This window comes from Bison bison, unplaced genomic scaffold (genome assembly GCF_000754665.1).
Source record: "Bison bison bison isolate TAMUID 2011002044 unplaced genomic scaffold, Bison_UMD1.0 scf7180017864329, whole genome shotgun sequence".
In the NCBI taxonomy this organism is placed as follows: Eukaryota; Metazoa; Chordata; class Mammalia; order Artiodactyla; family Bovidae; genus Bison; species Bison bison.
In genome coordinates, this window is record NW_011494901.1 from 6,340,981 (window position 1) to 6,362,529 (window position 21,549).

The following is a 21,549-nucleotide window of genomic DNA, read 5'->3' on the forward strand; positions in this document are numbered from 1 at the left end:
AACTTCCTAGTGCCTTTTCCAGCACTTAGTAGTGAAGAGCTGTAGCTTGAGTCAGACCGCCTGGGTACTCTGTGGTCATAGGGCTGCATGACGTTGGATAAGTCACCTAGATTTGATACTTGTTTCCCCACCTGAGATACTGTCTTCTAACTCATAATTGTGAAAGAATTGTTAAATCAGGTAACACATACATAGTTTAAATGGATAATATTCACTTGGTCTATCAATCAAAGAGCAGTGAGGAGAAAAGAAATGAATCTAGTCTTAAAGAAAGGCCTGGATAAAGACGGTTGGCTACTTAGGTGACAGAAACCAGACTAGGTTTGGCTCAGAAACCAAACTGGGAGTTCTGAGAGAAACCACAAGTTTAGCAACAACATAAAGCTGCAACTACACCTTGTGTTAGAGTAAAAATGGGAAGACACAGTTGCCAGAGGAACAGAGAGGGAGAGAGGAGCATAGTAAGGCTGCTCAGATCCCCAAGTCTTTCTGGCAGGAGCTGGGAGATTCACCAACTAGATGCACTACCGAGGTAGTGAAACAAGGGAGAGTCGCTCCCTAGAAGCCAGAGGTCAGGAGATTCTGAGTATAGAGTTCTCTCTAATACAGAACAGAGCAGGGAAAGAGCAGGAAATGAATCCGAGCAGTACTGCCATACTTGGTGTATTAGTCATTGTTGCCATGACTGTAATTACTGTGTGCCCATCTCATCACCATCACCAGACCATGCCTTCATGTCTGGGACCCTCACTGTGCTTAGGTGTTGAGTGCCAGGTGCATGCAAAGTGACCTCATTATAAATTCAGTCAGCAATCAAAACAAGTGGGAAAGTTATTTTAGATTAAGAATGGTTTACATATATTGACTAGATGCTATAATGTGAAAGCAGAATCTAGAGTGAATCTTCGTTTCCTGTCTGGAGGTCCATGTCACCTTTGCATGCCGCACAGTGCCTCTCAGGACCCCTGTGCTGTGGCTGGCCCATATATGCAGCCCAGAGAACAGAGGGACAAAGGTTACTTTCACCGACCAGTTTTTAGAGAACGATTCTGCAGCTTTGGAGATGGACAGTGAATGGGAGGGACTGACAGTGATTACGTTTTCTTACACATGATATTACCTAGAGCTATTTCTTTCCACCATTAAGCATATAGTGAAATGGTGTAAATGACACTGACCCATCATTCACGTGACCACTCCTGTTTTTCTCACTGGACAAAAACGAGATAATGACAGTGATGGGGTGGGTGGGGGACTACAGAAGGAGATGCAACATTAACATAAAGAGGAAGAGTGTTTAAAAATTTCTTTGGTGATTGCTGAAATTTCAAACCATGACTTCAGTTTCAAAACAACCTTTATTCTGTTTGAAGACCTAATACAATGCATTAAAGCAACTTAAAACAACAAGACATAGCTCCATTGAACCTATAGCTTGAACAAATGTCAAGGAGGCACAGTCCCCCCGCCCCCCGCCCCAGGTGCCTTGTAAAGGCAAAATTACAGCTGACCATGACAACCTCCCTCTCGTCAAAAGACCAACTTTATTTTAACAATGTCATAGAAACAGATTTGTAAAAACATCGAACAGATCGTAGCTTTAAAAAATACACACATATAAATGAGCTATTTTTGTTTTGCCTTTTTTTTTTTTTTTTTAATAGCAGCATCCTGGGCAGCTAATGCTCTCTCATGGTGACAAGCTCAATGTTAAGTTGGTTAGTGTTTCCAATGAACCCAATTCTGTTCATACTAGTCATTTATACTGGTAATTTAACTAGATTTCTAAAAAATAAGAATTTGGCATTTCAGAACTTTGTCTCATGTGAGGCATTGTGCCATAAACTGCCCCTTTCTTAAATGACCCTAAACTCAAATTTCAGGGTCTGCTTTCCAACTGACTTGGATACCATGCATAGCAGAAGCACAGTTGTTAGAACCAGCAGAATTTTTCTCCCAAAAAGGAACATCAGTAGGACTTCCCAAACACGTTACTAGTTCATAACCAGCTATATGACAAAGCAGTTGGTTCCGCAGTGACAGCTCACATCAACACATTTGACTGAACACACCGAAAACGTGGGTTTCCAAGTTCAGTGAGCCACGGAGACCAGCTACCCCAAAGGAGTAACTTTTAAACAACAGAAAAAAGCCAAAGAATTATGAACTTCTCACTCCACTTGCAAACAATTTTCACCTTTGTTAAGACAAAACAAAACAACTTCAAAGAAAAAAACCCCATACACATATACAAGAATTGTACTAGACATTGTCTCGTTATGTACTTGAACTCAACGACTGTGGATCTGTTTTGGCTGAAAGGTGTACTGGAAACAGTCCATGCACATATACATATATACATATATCAAGGGCCGTGAAGTTGTCAGAAGTTGCAAAAACAAGCTTTCTGCCTTTTCCTTATGGTTGTGATTTTTTTCTCGTGGGTGATTTCAGATCGCAGCGCTCCCACTTCTACAGCCCCATCATAGCCTCTCTGCAGCTTAGCTTCTGGCTTTTACCTTCAGGATGCTATACCGGGTGGGGAAAATCCACACATGGATGTAAGCATGTATCAGGAATGCCTCTGCTGTCTCCATTTATACTCACAAGCCACTCAGTGCTGTAAGATGAATGGTTGGACTCCAAGAACCCTGCTGGTCAAACATCTACAAAGACAGATGTGATGGGATGCTATACACTTCAATAAGGCGTCGGGCAGAGGCATAGCATCCTACGTAAGGTGTGACTCACTGTGATAGGAAATCATGAATTCTGCCTTTGCTGTTCAAAGAAAAATCTACTGCATTTATGCTCATGAGATGTAGAAATGAGGCAAGTGCCTAATACCATGCCATCTTGCAAAGTGTTGAAGCAAAAAAGGTGAACAGAACTGTAGCTTTTCCATGAAATACTCCATCTCAGATAGTTTAGAAATTAAATGAAAGTTAATAATATACATGGATGTGCTATCAAAAAAGCAATAAACCTAGCTGATAAAACTACTGTTTACTAATGGTTGGGCTTCTGTATGACATGGAAGGATAGTTGTAAAGCAGACACTCCTAGACTAAAACTAGGGGAATCATCAATTGTCTGGAGATGAAAGGGAGATGGTCAGGTCAGTACAGTCAAGTTTGAGGACTGACAGTCTGTCTGGCTGTAAGACTGACTATTGCTCTTGATATGAGTAGCTTCATGTAAAAAGGAAAAAAAAAATACATTCTAGTTAAGTCAGCTGCGGGATTGATCCTTTCAAAGGAACAACATTAAAAACAAAACAAAAACCCTTACCCCAGTAGTTGGAAAGAAAGAAAAACAAACCTGTGGAGAAATCTAATATTGAGCAAGAAGAACTGAAGTTGTAAGATTCCATTTTAATCTCCCCTTTACTCCTTCCAGTGTAGGTACAGTTCCCAGTAAACTGAAAGGCTTTTACTTACAAGTTGGGGATAGACACCTCTTGCTCTTGCTAAGGTAAGTTGGAAAGAATACTCTAACAATTCCTCCCTCTTCCCCACAATGAAGTAATAACACATACAATTATTTGGGTGAATGAGGACTGTTACTATGATTCCTACAACGGCCATGACTTCAACAAGCTCCCCCACAATCGGGGCAGGAACGATGATGACCATGTGAGGCTCTCTGATCTAAGTTGAATGGAAAGCTAGGAAAATAGCAGATACCTGGATAAAAATATCTTTTTCAGGTCATGCTTTTTCTTAAAATGGATGTTGGCTGGTTGGTAATGGGTCATCTAATGTTAAAAAATGCAGCAATGATATTTTGAAATCAGTGTTTCCAACAAGGATGAACACTGCTCGAAGACCCTGCCTGCCTTCCTAAGAACTAGCGTTCCAGGAGGTTTGTAATTGTCATGAGGGCATAGTAAGTAGCAGATCAAAGTGGGAAGAGACTCCACTTTGCAGTGATCCACTTCTCCGTAATAACAAGAAAGAGAAAGTGCATGCCATCTTGCCAACCCTCCCCCACCCCACTTGTACAACCCTTTGCTACATCCCCGTCCCTAGATTCAAGAAGTTCACAATTCTTTACGAAACAAACATTGCCAGGTACCGTATCTTAAGTCTTGAAACAACATTGTTGAACTCAGCGATACTTTGTCATATTCATATATCTTTTTTTTTTTTATTGAATAAAGCAGCTTTGAAGCTTATCAGGCACTGCCCAACAAAACATTTAGTCCAAAAAAAAAAAAAAAAAATCTGTTATGAACTTTTTAACCTTGGGCTAACAGCCAAGTACTCTGTACAAGAAAGACTGTAAAATATTTCATAGTTTTAATTCTGAAGCCATTTTTTTTTAAACTGGCATCCTGTACATTTCTTAAAAAAAAAAAGGAAATGAGTAACAAAATGAATATTAACAAAAAAAAAATCAGGGACAGTATTTTCAAGCAACAAAAACTGGGGCAGGGGAAGCTTATTCTGAAGGTACATTTAAAACAGATAACAACAGTGAAAATTAAGAATTGCATAGCACTGTGAATTTAGCCTTCAGCACAACAAAACAGAAGCTATTTGGTATTGATACAAATCCATCTATTTGATAGTTAGTCATCCAATGGTATGTACATATTTTATATACTAAATGTCATTTTGAAGTCCTGTTTTCAAAGCTCCATTTTTCTGTTGGTGGGTCTTCTTGGTTTAAGAATTTCAACAAAACACTTTCTGGCACTCTGCTACAACAGAACTTCCTCTGAACACACGGAGCAGACGTTCCCTCAAGTGTTCCCTGCGAGCGGAAGTGCCTTTCTGCTACATATCGGTTCATTTCGTTAGAAAATGAAATAATCCACAGTGCAGTGCGTCTGGGGGCCACCGTGCACGGCAACACCCAGGCTGGACCGAGCGACCCCAGGCTAGGGCTCATCAGCCCGTCCCCGCTCCGGTCTCCAAGGTCCCAACTCTTGAGCTGGTAAAGCTTCTGAAAGCACGAACAAGCACCATGGTTAAAGGCCTCTTTGTCCCTGCACGCAGAGATTTTTGCATTTCTTTTTCTCTTTGTGTGTGGTTGTGGCTTTAAATTAAACCAAAAAAAAAAAAAAAAAAAAACCGAAACAGAAAGAGGGAAGAGAGAAAGGCTGACGAAGCACTCGAGACGAGGAACGGCGGCTGTCCGGTGCGTGGCCCTGCGATGCGTCTTCCCTTCCTGCCGTGGGGTCGAAGGCTCGAGTCCCATCTGAAGACAGGCGGCTGGGTGTCCGCAGCTCAGTTCCCAGGTCAGGCTGCAGGGGAGCCCTGTGCTTGCCAGAGGCCTTGGGGAGTCAAAGGTGAGGAGCAGGCTGGAGGGCGGCCCTTCATCGCCTCTGCTGCGCGTACACCGGGTAGGCTAGTGTGACGTTGAGGGAGTCGTTGTGCTGCACGAGAGAGGTGTGCTGGTAGTGGAGCACCAGCTCCTTGAGGGAGCTGTACAGGTTGTAGGGCTCGGCGAAGCCGTAGCCCGTGGCCGTCTTGTTGATGACGCAGTGCTTGACCTCGCCGTCCACCCTGCGCGGGGGAGAGAGCACACGGGCCTGCGTGAGCTAAAGAAGAGCGTCATGCCAAGGTACCCCCGATGCTGCCTGAGCTCGGGACTGGTGGCGCTGTCCCCGTGCTCCTTAGCGGCTGAGTGATTTGCGGGGGTAACCAGCTTCCCTGAGCCGCTGGATGGTCATTTCGAGACAGCTTTGGAATTGTCCACATACCTCTCCATCTACTCTAAACTCTCCTATTGCCTTGTCCTCTATTCAAGGTCTTTCCCCTTCCTTCCTGTGGCAGTGGTCCTCTGCTTACACGAAGGGAGATGACAGGCTAGAAAATACCCGAGAGCCTTTTCCTTCAGCAGGCCACTCGCTTCTCTGAAATAATGTTAGTGATCCAACCTCTCCCCCTTCATGGTACTCCCCAGACTCTGACAATAAACAAAGGAAAACCAGCCCTAGGAGGGAAATGTCTTCTCTTGGCAGGGACAGTGAGCAGAGCCCTTTCTCTTACTGTTTTAACTGGTCCCTGATGGGGACTTTACCTGTTGGTGGTGCTTCCACGAGAATCTCCTCAGATTTTTAACTATACGGAAGCCCCCAAACAGCAAGTATGGCTGTTTCCATTTTAAAGATGAAAAGCAGAAGACTTCTCCTGATGAGACAGCTGCTGACCTGCCGCCCAGAGCCCCAGTTCTCCACCTGAATAGCAGCTTGCTTTCTACTAGCCCTCTGAACAGATAGATACTCCTGCTTAGATGTTCAAATATTAGGTTTTATTTCCTCTTCTACACTATCGTAATGCTTGACAATTAGAACTTTTTCAAATCCTTGCCCCCAAGGTTGGCTGGCTGGAATACCTCCTTGACGTGTTTCACAAGACAGATAATTGGCTGGAGATACATACACCACAGAGCAGGCGTAGCAGCCCTGTTTACTGCTTTCCCGGACAAGAAAAGTGCCGTCTCGCTTCCCTCGCAACAGGTTTTCAGCTTTGTTTCGGTTGCTGCTTCCAACATTCCAAGTCTTCTCATCGTGGTGGGGCAAATCCTCATCATCTTCTACCAGCGAATATTGGCTGAAAAGGTGGAAGAGGAGGTTTCTGAGTGAAGTACAAGTGGCGGCCACTCGCTGCCCCTCTGAGGAAAAGCCCACCTATCGCCTCGACCTAGTTCCTGCCTCTGCTCTGAGCGACTCAGGCTGGCAGTCACGGGGCTGACTCAACCAGCTTCTCGGGCCTGAGCTTCCTCATAGAGTTTAGCCTTCAACCCCCTGAACAAAGCTAGCAGCACTAAGTGAGACTCTTCCTGTTTTCAAGTCGGCAACTATGCTCAGCTACCTGGGCAGAGAGGACGGTATTAAACAATCCTGTTTGTCCAGTTTAGATCAGGAAATTGACTGACTAGGAGGAACGCCAGTTTTTAAATAATTGAAACAAAAGGTAGACATAAGCTTTAAAAATATACTAAACAGCAGTTGTCTCCCTCCCAACTCCCCTCTGACTGTTCCCAAAATATGTTGGGATTTTCCAGATGGTTCTGGGGCTTCATTATGGACACAGGGTCACTCATTCCCCAGCCTGTGGTGGGGGTGGGGAGGTGGTGCGGATAAATCTAAGTTCTCCTTTGCTAAACTTTCCTTTTTGAAAATTCTCGGTAATGAGACAGATGTATTTTCTCTTACAAGATAGTCCATTCCTCACTTGCTCTGCAGACAAAGCAAGTCGTGCATTTTCCTCAAAAGAAAAAAAAAATCACCCCTGCCCCCTCCCATCTGTACTAACTACTTACTCTTCAGTGTTTTCATTGCCCAGCCACTCGTTCAATTTCTTCTGCCGAACACCTTTCTGAGTCAACCACCTGGAAAAGAGTTTTAAAAAGAAAATGCATTAAGAACCTATCCTTTATTTTCGCAATTACCTATCATGCACGGGCAGGATTCCACTTCCAGTACGTACATCAAGTATTGGTCTCTCGTCTTTCTTAGCTGAATGAGGTCTGGTTTAATGCTGTTCATGCGTTTGTCAATCTCACGATACTCAGCCGCCTGCTTCTTCAAGTCCTCTTCCAATCTCCTTCTGCTGTCGACAATTTCACTGATTCGAGACTTTAACTTTTCATAATTATGCATAATCCTGTAGGCAAGAGAGATGCATCTGTAATTACCTGGAGAATCATGAAAGTTCCCCCAAGGTTTCAGTATGGATTCTCAGCAGTTCGCCTCAGGTAAAGAATGCTTTCTCTCCCTGTCATTTCATAGAAACAGAGGTCACCTTTAGACAGTATAAGAGAAGTGTGGTGAGCTCAAGCACAAGGACAGTGAAACCCGCCCAGGTCACCAACCTTTGGATTTCCGTCTCGTTGCCTTCACGTTTGAACTTTTCTATGTATTCTTTGCTGTACCGCTCCTGGGTTTGGCACTGTTCTTCAAATATTTTTATGGTTTCATTAAATGCTTCAATAGCTGTTCTTTTCATTTGGATTTCCTGCAACACAAATTTTAATAAGACAGGGTCATTCCTTTCACAAAACAGACAATTTCTTACAGCAAGACACTGCTAGAGACAATTGATTGGCACTACTATCTGACATGTAAGTCCCAGTGTTAGCAAGGTAGGACTCTAATTCGTAAAACTCCTTAAAATAGTATCAGAGAAGCACACATTTCCTTTGGAGAATTTTCCCAGTCTATGGAAGATGACTGCTTGACACTTTGCTACAGTTTTCATCTTTTTTTAAAAACCATTCCACTTTTATCAGCAGTTTATGGCATCCTTCTGCTCCCTCTGGCGGTCCCAGATATGTGATGGCCTAGAGGAGATTAAGCCTCTAGGAAAACAAGGCAGTAAATGTAGCCTCAACCTTTCATTGCAACAGGACCTACCTATCATGGTTAAATCCCCATTTCAGAGATTAGACAAGTCTGTAGAACTTCCAGTTAGTATTAGCTTTTACTCTAAAGAGAATTCTGCAGTCAGCAATTATGTCAAATCAACTTAATTTATTATTCTGATACTTACAGGCTTCATTTAAAAGGTTTAGAGATATAGTAAGTAAGTACTAGAAGAATCAACAATGATTCACAAATAAATGATCTCTCTCATCACTCTATTGCCAGAAAAAAACATTTTACAGTCTTTTTTGGAAGCTGAATATAACATGCACTTGATTCTAATAATTAAGAACTCTACAGTTTTAATGTGATTTTCACAGAAAACTCACCTGGGAAGTTCGGGTATAGTCTTCATATAATCTATCATATTCCCGACTTTTTTCTTGAAATTGAGTGTTATATTCATGTAATTTTTTCCCTACAGCTTCAATATTATCTTCTTTGACAACTTGATCCTGGAAGGATTATAGAGATTGGAAGAAAAAGGGAAAAATAAATTCAGTTGATAAGGTACTTTTAAATGACCACTGTTGGGAGGATTTTTCCACATCAGATATTTTGTTACAGTATTTTATTGTTAAAATACTTTATACATTTGTGATCACAAAATTACAGTTTGAAAGTTTTTTGAGTTTAATGACATGGAATTCATCTGCCTCAAAATATTTTCTACGCAATAAAAGAATCTTTTACAAATATTATAATAACATGGGTATGTGATTACCTGTTGGTATTTGGATACTGGATAAAGTAATTTCACATCCAGTTTGGGATTATACTGAGCTAGAGATTCATTCCGGTAGTGGTTTATTAGTTCAACCACAGAGTTGAAGGTTAATGGGTCAGAGAAGCCATATTTCCCATCTCGGTGAAATATTTTGATTAATTTGTTATTTCCTCCTTTCCTGCAAATGCAATATAAAAATAATGGCATTAGAATTCTCTTAAAAAAACAAACGCCGGCATGTTCTACCATCACCCTGAATATGCCATTCCAGCCACGTGCCCTAACTCACCTTAGTGTAAGCGTGTAATCCCCGTGCATTTTAGTAGATGCGTCTCGTACCAAAAAGGTCCCGTCAGCTGTGTCTCGAAGTTTTTCATTCACTTCTTCCCTGAAGTGAAAAGAACAGGAGATAATGCTCACCTCGAAGATTTGATGGTTCTCGAGTTATGTTTTTTAAAGGCATTTTCAGAATTAACACCCAGTCACTCTGGACAAATCAGCACAGAAAATCATGATCCCCAAAAGGTTGCCTCTTTACTCCCCTCAAAAAAAAAAAAAAAAAAAGCTTAGACTAAGAATGCCACTTCGTTACGTTTAACGTTAATTCTGAGAGTTCCTGTCTAATAGAGAGTGACTTTACACTCTGCCTCGAGGCAGTGCCACTTCACCCTACTGCCTCCCTGACATCTCTGGCAATAATGAAACTTCTCGGGTATTTAATTTCCTGCGGCATCCAGCACCCACAGCTCCCCGGAGCTCAGTGACTTCTATGGTCGTCTCTGGAAGGGAACCAACTATGCTTCATGCTTATGTTGGATGATATCCTAAAAATGGAATTTAGCAAGCTGGTGCTTTTGCTTTGCTTTCTCTTCCTCTAAACTCCCCAGCTCTGCTGAAAAACTCGGAGTCTCTATAGCCTTACCTCGAGATATCTCCCCAGTACCATTCAGCATCTTGTAAAGACATATTGTTATTCATACCGTTGTTGGCTACAGTAGTGGGTTTTGGTGGTTTGGGAGGCAGTGCTGTAGATGGAGGAGAAAGAAAAAGTTTTTGCAATCCCAACTGCAAATAAACATTTAAAATTCTACCCAAGTTCCCTTAGATAAACAACATTTTCATGTAGAAAAGATTAGCTATGAAACACAGCAGTAATGTACAAGTCCATGAAACTTTTTTTAAATCAGAAATTTTTGACTACCGATTAAAATTTTAAAAAAGAGCTTAGAGACTAGCAAATAAAATGGGCTGGCCATGTAAATGAATTTCAAAGTAAATCCAGGGTCACAGCATCTTCTACTTTTAGGTTTGAGTTGTATTAAAGTTTCATATCTGGTCAAATCTAGCTAAAGTAAGAAACCACGAACAGAGTAGCAGGAGGAATCACATGGCTTGGTTTTAATTTCCTCCTCTTATTTAATTATAAAAGACAAATTTCCTTTCTGTCCTCCACAAATGCCGTTGCGGTAATAAAAAAGCTCATCTACACAGCAATATGTTTTAAGAGGAGGAATTGGGTTTCTCTAATCTTAGTATTTCAGGCACTGTTCTGCCAAATGCCACTTGAAGAGACTCCTCTGTGACCTCAATCTCTTTAGTATTCATGTTAATATTCTATTGGATAACTATGCTCTACATTATGCCAAGACTAATTAAAAACCATATCCCCTCTTCCTCAATGTCAAATCAGTATTCATATACCAACTGGTGACAAATAAAGACTGCAGTATTTCTGAATTTCTTAATTGGGAGGAAGGCTGAAATAATTGAGAAAGTAAAATAAGTCTAGGATATCTTGCTAAATTCTAAGTCATAAGTTTTAAAGCACCACTATTACATTTTAAGCAAAAATTATTTCAGGAGTCTAGCAGGTATATCTTATAATGCCTGAGACTCAATAATGGAAAGCCAACTTCTCTCACTGCAGTATCTTAAAAGAAGAGAGAGCAGACAAAGTCTCAACATTTGATTCAGAATAGTTTCAGGGCACCAAGAACTGAGTTGCAATCACTGCTACATTTGACATGCTTTCTAAAGTACCGAGTGTTATCACTGCAAAGTACCACACTGTTCTCAACCACTGTCAGAAAAGAAGCACCAAGGATGCAGCCTTTTAATTAAAGGAACAATATACAACAATATAACCCAAATAGCAAACGAGCTCGAGTCACAAAAGACACAGGTGAAAAACTGGAATCCAATTTATATCCATTCAACTAAGAATAAGCATTTACCAAACACAGCCTGACCTGCTTGCTGCCACAGGCAGTCAAACCATTTGTTTCATTTTCACACTGTGAGCAAACTCATTAAATTAGAACAAATTAATAAAAACAGACATCCAAAGAGGAGCTGTTAATAGCAGTTGTCAAAAAAATTAAATGCCACAACATTAACCAGTTCTCTAAAGAATACTGCAGTATTACCTGGTGGATCCATTTCTATATAAAACATCAAGTCTGTGCCACAATTTATATCTGTCTTAGCATATTCTAAATCCAGGTCTTCCATATTCCAAACAGTGTTGTACATTTGTGCGAGAGTTTCCTTGGCTGAGCTCAGTTATAAGAAAAGAGTCCGGCTTTCTTTGTAATGGTGTCTTGGAATTCATTTTAAAACCTATAAGGGGCTGCACTGTAACCTATGACATCACACACCCCAGCCAATCAAGTCACAAAAATGTCACCAGACCACTCCTGCTTCATCATTTCTCTTCCCTACCAGCCTTAACACAGCCCCAACCTCACGAAGATCCTACATTTGACAGAGCTGCAATGTGTAAAGGCTCTTCGTTTCAAAAAGGTGTTTAATCTGACTGTTCTTCTTGAGCCGTGAGTTGTCTAATTCCTTTTTTATTGCTCCTTGCAGCATGGTATGCTCCACTGTTGGCAGGCTGACAAAGCTGATATGCAGCAGCACGTAGCTTCCCCCCACCACCCTGTCCCCGCCTCCCCCTAGTGCATCTGGGTTTATAGATAGCCTGATCATTTCTTGGTTTAAAAATCTTACAAAGGCATCCAAATGGTATACTTAAGATATGTTTTACAGTCCTAAAATGCCTCCGATATATATTAAGAGCAAGAAAGATCAAGAACTCTCTGGATATTTCATGCACTCAGAACTTATACAGTGTCACAAATGTACTACATTAGAAAGCACAATTAAAAGAAAATGTAGAGGCAAAAATCTCTATTAAACACTGCAGTTGAAACTAGACTTTATAGAATATGGAATGCAACCCCCACCCCCTCAAAAAAAGACAGGCCATAATATCAGAATGCAGAGTACAGGCAGAGTTATCTTTGCAAAGTATTTCTCACTGATGAGCCCATCTTCAGATTTACTGTGCTAAATACTGCTTGAGGGGGTGGGTGATGTAATCACTTGGGGGGGGTACTTTTTTCCCCCTTCCATCTCAAATGCCTCACTTTGGGAAGAAATATTATTCCTTCTTAGCAGTATTTAATGTAAAGAAATCAACTCCCCTATAAATCTAAATGCTAGTTCTTCTATAATGAGCAGGGAGGAAGGAAGAAAAGGTTTCCCTCACCCATGGTAAATGTAGCTAATTTAAAAAACTACAGTGGGCTGTGTGATCTGTGTACGTGTGCCTGTCACATATTTCTGTGACAATTTAAAGAACACAGAAGCCCTTGAAATTTATTCTTAGAAGTTCTGTCAAATTTGGAATCATAAAATATATAGAAATAGCAAAGGCAAGGCAGTCTCTGAGCACTGCTCACGTGTCCCTCTTCCAGCTTATTTCATTTTCCCACTAAGGAGGAAGGCAGATGCATCCTACACCCTCCCACCCTCTCTCACTCACATGCTCTCTTTGCTTAAAGCTTAAGTAACCCGAAATGCAAAGACAAATGGTAAAAATGGTAAAAGTGATGGTGGGGGGATAAGCCCTCAGAAAAGAATCAGAAAAAAAATTTTTTTGAGTTTAATAAAATTGTTGACCCAAGTCCTCCCAGCAGCTTCGGACAGCACACAGCCCCAAGGGCTCCCCCACCCCATGCCTCTGGGCGCACTTGGTGCAAACCGGTCCTGCCGCTGGAGCCCATGTGGCAAACAGACCCGGGAGGAGGGCAGGGAGACAGGTGACTTTTCACGTCTCTCCCAGGCCTGGCCAGACCCCAACTTCCAGACCAGCACTTGGTAATTACCTTCCCTCCCCATTTCCAACGGGAGCCCATCTTTCCCTTACACTGCCCAAGGAAATGGGGGAGTGGTTCCACTAATCTCTCATCTGCCCTCCTCATGCAGTGCTTACTATCTCTCCCTCTCTCCCTGGGACACACACACACACACACACACACACACACACACACACACAGTAGAAATGAACCTTCCAAAAGAGTCCCCCCAAAACAGTGCAAAAGCCAAGGGCCAGAACAGTGCGTAAATGAAAGGCAACTTACTTTGCAGGTTATGCATTTCAACGGTTTCCCTTGGAAATGCTTGTATCCGACAATGGAAAAAAAAAAAAAATCCCCAAACCGATTCCTCCAGCCAGGCGGCGCAGGACCCCGGGACTCTGCCGCTCAGCGCCCGCAGCCCGTGCAGAAGCCGGCCGCCCGGAGCCCGGGCTGCGCCGGCGAGAGAAGGAGCCGGGGCGCTCGCACGTCCCTCTCAGATAAAGATCGCGGCTTCATGATTAACTTGGGCAGGTTCAAATATTTGCTGAGCTAGGGATTTCGGGTGGGGGAGGGGAGCCCAAGTCCAAGTTGTCATCATCGGCTAACAAGTGGCCCCTGCCAGCCCGGGTCCTCCTCCTCCTCCTCCTCCTCCTCCTCCTCGCCGAGGAAGTGAGAAGGCCATTGTCAGGGGGCCTAAAATAGGTTCTCCACAGGCTGCGGCGGCAGCGCGGCTCGCAGGCTTGTGGGGCTCAAGTGGCCACAGTGCAGCGAGGCACTTGGCGCTGCCAAACACAGGAAGTGGCTGAGCTAGTTCAGCAAAAAATAGAATCAAAGCCTCGCTTGTAAAGGCCTGAACCTCTCTCAGAAGGGCCCAGAACACCGTGCCTCGCTCGCGTCCACCTCCTCCCACGCACCAGCACAGACAGCCCTGCAGGTGTCACGGGAGAGCCCCCGGGGGAGCCACCCTGCAGGGAACAGGGTTACAAACTGGTCCACAGGAGGAGGCTCCTAGGGAAGAGTGACTGCATGGCTCCAGTAAGTGTTGTAGTATTAAAAATACACTCAGATAAAAACTGTACTCTGCAGCTATTTGTATGGAGTCAATTTCAACTCCAGTTGAAATGGCCATAAAAATGCATTAGGTTCATGCATACGCTACAGGAAGCAAAGAGTAGGAGGGCAAGGAGATGGCACCCCATGCTAGAGGAGTCTTTTCTCTTTACTTGATAAAAGTTGCCAAACTTAGGACCCTTGGCTTCTATTTAAAACAAACAAACAAACAAAAAACCCCTAAAATTTGGCCAAAGAAAATTTTCACTCACATCAGCACAGATGGCTTCACTGTTATCTCAAGAACCTTAACCCAATGTAAAATCACAGAATCACTAGCTTGAAAACCAGAGCAAAATTCAGAGATCACTTAAAGGAATTCCCTCCTACTATAACACAACACACGTTTCAAAACCAGAACACTTGCTAGAAGACAAAAACAAAATTTAGAGATCACTTCAAGCAATTCCCTCCTACTACACACACACATGCCTGAAAACCAGAACACTCGCTTGAAAACCAGAACAAAATTTAGAGATCACTCCAAGCAATTCCCCCGTACAACACACACAAACTGTTCTGACCCAGAGTGAAGTGGTTTGCATAAGATTATACCACTAGTCCTAAACTCCTTTTTGGTCCTAAACTCCTTTTTCTCCACCCACTGGCCCTGCTCTTTACTTCCCTCTGCCAGAGAAAGTAAAAATTAACAAGTGAAACTGAAGTTAATTTCTTTTAAGCCACATGCAAAAAACTTCACACCTAGAACAAAACTGACTTTTTTTTTTTGTTTCCTATTTTTAATTTTTTTGAAAAGCTGCCTTCTAATTATCTTCGAAGAAACATGCATTCTGTGATACCCTTAGACTCTATACGAGAAGGTGACATGCAATGTCAAAGGTCATATGCAATGATAAAGGAAGATCTAAGTGCTGACCCAGAGTCCAAAAGGGAGGAACCAGTTTCAGAATTATTGCAATATCTGGGAAATGCTGCCAAACTCACAACGAGAGTGATTTTACAAGCTCTGCTTTGGTGCAATTGATAGACTATGAAGCACCTACTTTTCCTATGGGGGAAAAATTAGTCTATAGGTGAATTTCCTAGCTCCTGCCAGCTGATTACAGACACAGGGTTAGTTCAGAGAATACTCCTGCATCGTGAGTTGCATAATCTTGCCCTACCTAAAAAAAAAAAAGTCTTTCTAAAGCTTGGGGATCTTGGAAACATCAGTCACTCATGCATACCTGTCTGGATTTACAGAATGTGTCACGTCAAAACCTTTTAAGATTAAAATGTTCTCTAGTCCAACGGTCTGTTTCCTGTGTCAGAAGAAAATTATCCATGGGGAAACAGCACACTACTTATAGAAAATCTTAAAAAAGATTTGAAAACTTTGCTTCAAATTTCTCACAGTATGTACAATCATCTACCACAGAGGTTCTATTAATTACTCAAAGTATGAGAAGAGTCTCTTCCCATTCAATTTTAGTCAATTTAGTAATCTGCAAAACACATGCTATTTATTAGTTTAAAAAGGGAGCCCTCTGCTGGTAGAACAGAATCAGTAACTTTGGCTCCAGAGAAAACTTGCTGTGTATTTATTTAACTCATCTCCCAGTGTTCAAAAGTTCACACAAAAAAACATAACTGCCCAACTGTCATTTAATCTATATGATTCACTAAGAAAAAAAAATAAATGCACAGATGTCATAACAACCTTGGAAATATTTTACACATGCCTGCTAAACTCTTGTAAGAAAACTTTTAATTTCTGAAACCCAGAGATTTCAGAAATCTGGGTTTCCACAATAGAAAACTTACTCAATTGAAAACTAACTTTACCTTCTAGATTCTTCAAAACTCTAAGTCTTACGACTTTCCTCTTCCTCAAAGTTTTGTAAAATTCATTTCAGAGGCAAAATAGGCCATGTAGCAGTTCTCAGCAGGTGTGAGCTAGTCAGAAAAAGGTTTCTTAATTGTTAATATAGTGCGAAAGTTCCAGACTGAATGCTGAATCTCATACGTGCCAATCACCATTGAGTGGCCAATGCCCCACAGGCAGCTTTCAACCTGCACAGCTTCTTAAATGGTTTTGTGGGCCACAATTTATGAACAAAAGCCCATTGGAAAAAAAAAAAAAAAGGCAGTGAGAAAAAAAATAAATGAACCCAAATCTTCTTTTAAGGGTTCAACTAATGCCTCTTTACTTAATTTTAACTTAAGACAATTTAGAGTAGAAGGGCCTTTCAGGGTGATGCCAGATCTGCAGTCCACATCCAGGGCTCGTCATGACCCTACACTAAGGAAAATGTCCATTAGAGTTTATACATAAACTCAGGTTTACAGATGCACCAAAGTTATACGTTCTATAGACTATCGGAAAAGGTGTGCCCATTGCTTAGCAGAAAAAAGAAAAAAGAGCCCCTCCACAATTTCCGTCTCAGCTGTCCCTTGAGACAAAGGAGGCTGCACTGTGAAAACATAAAGTAAAAGTGAACCGTAGCCTCCACGACGTGCTCCTGCTGTTCAGAGCACAAATACACTTCCTATTTTTTGTCAAAACCTAGCACGCCTGGCCTGTTTACTCCTACCCATCTATTAAACACACACAGTTTTTTCAAGGTTTCATTTCTCACCTTCGAAACAAGCCTCTAATGTCAGACCGCATTTTAAACCCAATAAAAAATAAATCAGAGAAAAGTAAAACTCTTTGAAAGTCATTTCCCTCTGGCTTAGTGCTTGCTTTAGTCCTGGTTGCAAACCAAGCCCGGAGCATTTAAAACAAGATTTATGAATCAGACTCTTCAGGATAAATGTTTTGCAATGCACCAGTGGTTAAAAATTAACTCTGACAGGTGTAGAAGGGCAAGGGGGAGAAAGAAAGTCATTTATTTTCCCTCTGGGTTTGAGGGTGCAATATTAGACTTCAATTTTCTGAATATATCCATGAAATCTGAAATATGTCAATACACTTATAATGGGTTTCATTCAAAGGCACCCTGTGTTAAATAGCCCCTGTTTTACCTTAGTTGCTCTATAGAAATCTGCTTTAGCAACCTAAGGATCAAGTAGGGTAAACATAACACAAAGTGATTCAAGAAAACCTGCTGCTCCACTTTAACCATTTTTGACTTTCAGTAACAAAGAGAACAGCAAACTGTCAACCAAGTTCTAAGAACATACCGGGTGCCTACTCTTTGAAACCTTAGTTTCTCTCCCTATAGGAGAGAAGTTACTTCACAGGTGTGCTGGTTGCATTAAATGGGTTGGTGTGTAGGAGTTCTCTGACAGTAGGGAACTTTATCAAAGAATTTTTAAAAATTTTATTTGGAGGATTATTATGCTATGCCCAGTTCTACGCTAGCCGAAAAGAAGGCTTTGTCCTTGAGAAATGTAGCCGAGCAGATGAAACGAACAGAACACTACTGAACAGCTAAATATAAGAGGACGAGGGACTTCAGGACATAAATGTACTGAATGGGTCAAAACCCTGCACATCCAGCAGGGGAGAGGCTCCCTGGGTGCCAAAGAAGAGGATGGCACTGTCAGCGGCTGCTGGGCACTGATACATCGTGTGCACTGGGTTAAGGGCACCAGGGCAAGGTGGCGGAGGAGGGCTGGTCCTGAGATGCAGGCGCCTCCACTCACCCGGCTGCACACAGGGCCGAGGCCATCAGACCTCCAAGCAGTGCGCCCACGGGGCAGCAACTGCCCGGAGAGTGTCCTTTCAGATACCCTCCAGCTTTTCAGTGGGGAGCACTGCCTGCTGGGATTTGGACAGCACTAACCAGGAAGGCGGCTTGAGGAGACGGAGCTGAGAACGAGGCCAGCTCCGGTAGGGTCTCAAACACTAGAGCTGAGAGGAGGACACGAAAGGCATGCTATATTGTCACGCGCTTCAGTCCTCCTCACCTCCTTCAATTCTCATAACCATCCCAGGAGAGAGGCATTATTCCCATTTCACAGACTGGAAAACAGTTTGGAAAGGCTGAATGAAGGTCTTGGCAATGAAGCCAGCAAGGAAGCAGCAAGAATTGGAATTCAAACACCTGGATCTATCTGACTCATCCTCTTCTCTCCATTGCATAATGTATGAAGCACGACAGAGCAACTTGGAGCCTGATCTCAAAAGCTGTAACAGTTGCATTGGGGCTGTTCCCTGTATGTGATCCCTGGGCGCAAACGTCACCTATTTTTAATGTATTACTTGCTGGAAACTTCAGAGAACTTTTTGACTGGACACTAACAGCAGTCCTGTTGCCAGTGAAGATTCCCAAAGTCCAGGCGGCAGACAGAGCCGCAGGCTGGTGTCCTGAGCCAGGCCCCCCGCCGCAGACCCACCCCTGGCTCACACTGGTTGGGGTGGCCCCAGGTGAAACCATCAAGCTCTATGGCCTTCAGGTGCAAGTGAAGAGCTGGACAATACTTTCAACTCTAAAGTGACGCTTTGGATGATACTGTCACTTAAAGTATTTACTGCTTTTTCAAACCTGGTAAAAATATCGAGCCGTTATTTTTATCCTTTACAATTTATTTTGAATAAATCTTTGAAACTCTTTCAATGAAATGATATTTCTTCTTCCCCCTTTCAAGTTGTACCTATTCTTCAAAGCCTGTTTCAAGTTCTGTGTTTTTCCCTATAAGTTTTTTTTCTGTCTATTCAATTACCCTAAAAAGTCACCAATCACATCTCTCAAATTCTTTTTATACTTCCAGTACACGCCCTCCCACCTAGAATTTAATGAGATGCTATGTGCTGATGGGTCTTATTTGAATTGACACAGTGCCTCACACATCATTAGTTCTGCCTTTCATTTCCAGTTCTAACTGGCAACAACTAGAAAAGGTATCTGTTTGCCCCATAATAGTCTTGCTTGTCCTCCACCCCCCAAATATCATTCAGGCATTCATTTCTATTCACGATAATGAAGTTACTGCAAATGAATGATTTATGACTGTTCCCTGGAGGTGCGCCAGTACTGTTCTTCCCAGCCCCATGGGACGAGCACGTGTCAGGGTAATGATGAGACTCCAGGAAAATATCACGTTCCTACCAGGCCAAGGAAGTCAGTTCTCTAACCTGGGGTGTCCCGCCAATCATCTACACTGGAGCCATTCCTGAATACAAAGGTGTGGGTGAGGAGATACTGTCCTGGGGTGGGTGGGCTATTTTCACCAGTGAGAGGCACTGAAGCAACAAGTTAATTCCAAAGGTTCCATATGATTTCCAGAATCACATGAGAGATATCACACAAATGGGGAAATGCCTCCAACTCGGGTTTAAAAATTAATTGGATGCAATTTGAGGGGGAGAGGCTGCTTGAGTTCTGGGATAGTCATTTTCAACAGAGCTGATAGAACAAATCCACCCTTGAAATTGGCACACTAAATTCTTAGCAGAAAGATGTAGGTAGGGTCCATGACATAGCAAGCAGTCTTGAGCGTGCATGATGAAAAACAGTTGCAGAGCAAGCTTTTCTTGGGTGGAATTAGGCTGAAACTGAGAAAGACATTTAGCTACTTTACATCAGAAGCAGAAGCATCAAACTCCACCACCGATTCTAGTATACTCTGCAGTACAAACGCTTGAAAACTCTTGTGGAATGAAATCGTTTGTGCGTCTCTGTCAAGCTTGGTCTGGCTTTTCACTTCCATGTTTTCCCCTCTTTTCTGGAGCAGGGTGGGGCGCTGAGAGGACTAGGAACCCCCCCTTTCCTTGCAAGCTGGGCACAGCTCTCCCTGTCTCTGAGATGGACCTCCACAAGAATCAGGAGGAAGTGAAAGATGGAAGCTCGATGCTTTGACCCAGGGTCCTGTCCTGTTCTTGCTGGTCCTCTTCCTCTCCACCCTTGTGATCAGTCTAGAGGGGGTGGTCAATAAACAGCTCTAGTGCCCTGGGCACGCTGGCCCATCCCCGTCCCACAGAGTACTTCTAACCTGTCACTGCGTCATTTCCTACTGAGCCCAAAGGCAGCTTCTGAACACCAACACAGAGCTCCCTAACCATTATCAAGTGATCTGAGCAGTCACACAGATGAAACTTTGTGGCCAACACCCAGGACTACATACCTGGGCCATACCTGTTAACATTCTCCGATGCAGTGGACCTACAATCCAGGATATCCCTGTTTTCTATCCTCCTTGCTGGGATCTGGAACACTGGAATGGACCACAGTTGCCTTATGGACTGTTTCTGCTACAGCCTTCACCTGTGGCTCCCATATTTTGGGTCTGTCCATAGAAGTCCTGCCCGATACCTGCGCCATGAATGCCCATCCCATCCTTTAGGTGGGTTTTAAGTTGAGGCCTTCCCCTCTCTGTCCACCCAGTTCAGATACAACTAAGCCTGGCTATGTAACATCCTTAAAAAAATCCGTGTGCACACGCGCACACACAAGCACAACATAATGTACCAACGTATGACTGATAACTGGGTTCCCATTGCTTGCTCATACAGAGATGAGTTTGGTAATTTGCATGAGCTGCTTGTAATAAGCAATAAATTCACGATGTTTTAATTAAATTCAAGACATAAACTCACACTACAAGCGATATTACTGGTCCTGAAACCTCGCACTTCACTTCTAGGGCGCTCATCACCATTTCTAAATGACCAGTTCACTTTTAACCAAGGTTGTTTAGACTTTCCACAGTAGAAGAAAAATACATCAGTTTAGATAAAATCCACTGCTAGTTCCATCTGCATTTCCCACTTTGTTAAAAGGCTAACTGAATGCCAAGCTGCTTTCACGGAAGTGTATGGCTTGCTCTAACTTGTTGCAGTCGACCCCTATTCTCCTACTGCTTGCATTACTAAAAATGTTTATTTTGACAAGACATTTCTTAGCCTACGTATTTCCAAAAAACACATTCCAAAATACTTTAAATTACATAGTAATTATAAACTCCCTACCTTATAAGTATTAGAAAGAAAAACAGAAATGTCAACAAGTAAAATGAACGCCATAATTTATGCAGCAACCAGAAGCATTGAGTTGAAGGGGTCAGGGGAGCACTCCCAACAACCCTCACCTAAAACCAAGATCATGTAAAATCCACAAATTTTAAAAGCCAGATAATACTGATTATATATGCAGCACCCAGATATTTTTTCTTTAAATCATAAAGGAACATGTTGTTATGGATCTCAATTTCATGAGAAACTTATGCTACTTCAAAGGAGGTTGAAAGCTCCCATTTTTCAGGCTCTAAAAAATGAACAGCGAGGAAATTTTAAAAGTTCAGAAGGC

The 21,549-nt window shown here is 42.4% G+C and overlaps 1 protein-coding gene across 5 annotated transcripts in view; it reads right to left on the bottom strand.

The window, feature by feature from the left end:
- Positions 1 to 1,339: 1,339 nt before the first annotated feature.
- The window catches only part of PIK3R1 (phosphoinositide-3-kinase, regulatory subunit 1 (alpha)), a 95,669-nt gene continuing 75,459 nt past the window's right edge, over positions 1,340 to 21,549 (bottom strand). For 3 of the 5 annotated variants that reach the window (XM_010853600.1, XM_010853601.1, XM_010853602.1), the window contains exons 8-16: positions 10,027 to 10,129; positions 9,394 to 9,492; positions 9,102 to 9,282; positions 8,707 to 8,832; positions 7,828 to 7,970; positions 7,443 to 7,619; positions 7,276 to 7,344; positions 6,393 to 6,563; positions 1,340 to 5,513 (exon numbers count right to left, since the gene is read on the bottom strand). In XM_010853600.1, the coding sequence (XP_010851902.1) occupies positions 5,324 to 5,513; positions 6,393 to 6,563; positions 7,276 to 7,344; positions 7,443 to 7,619; positions 7,828 to 7,970; positions 8,707 to 8,832; positions 9,102 to 9,282; positions 9,394 to 9,492; positions 10,027 to 10,129 (1,259 nt within the window). In that variant the 3' untranslated portion in view covers positions 1,340 to 5,323. The other 2 variants (XM_010853604.1, XM_010853603.1) reach the window with 2 other exon arrangements.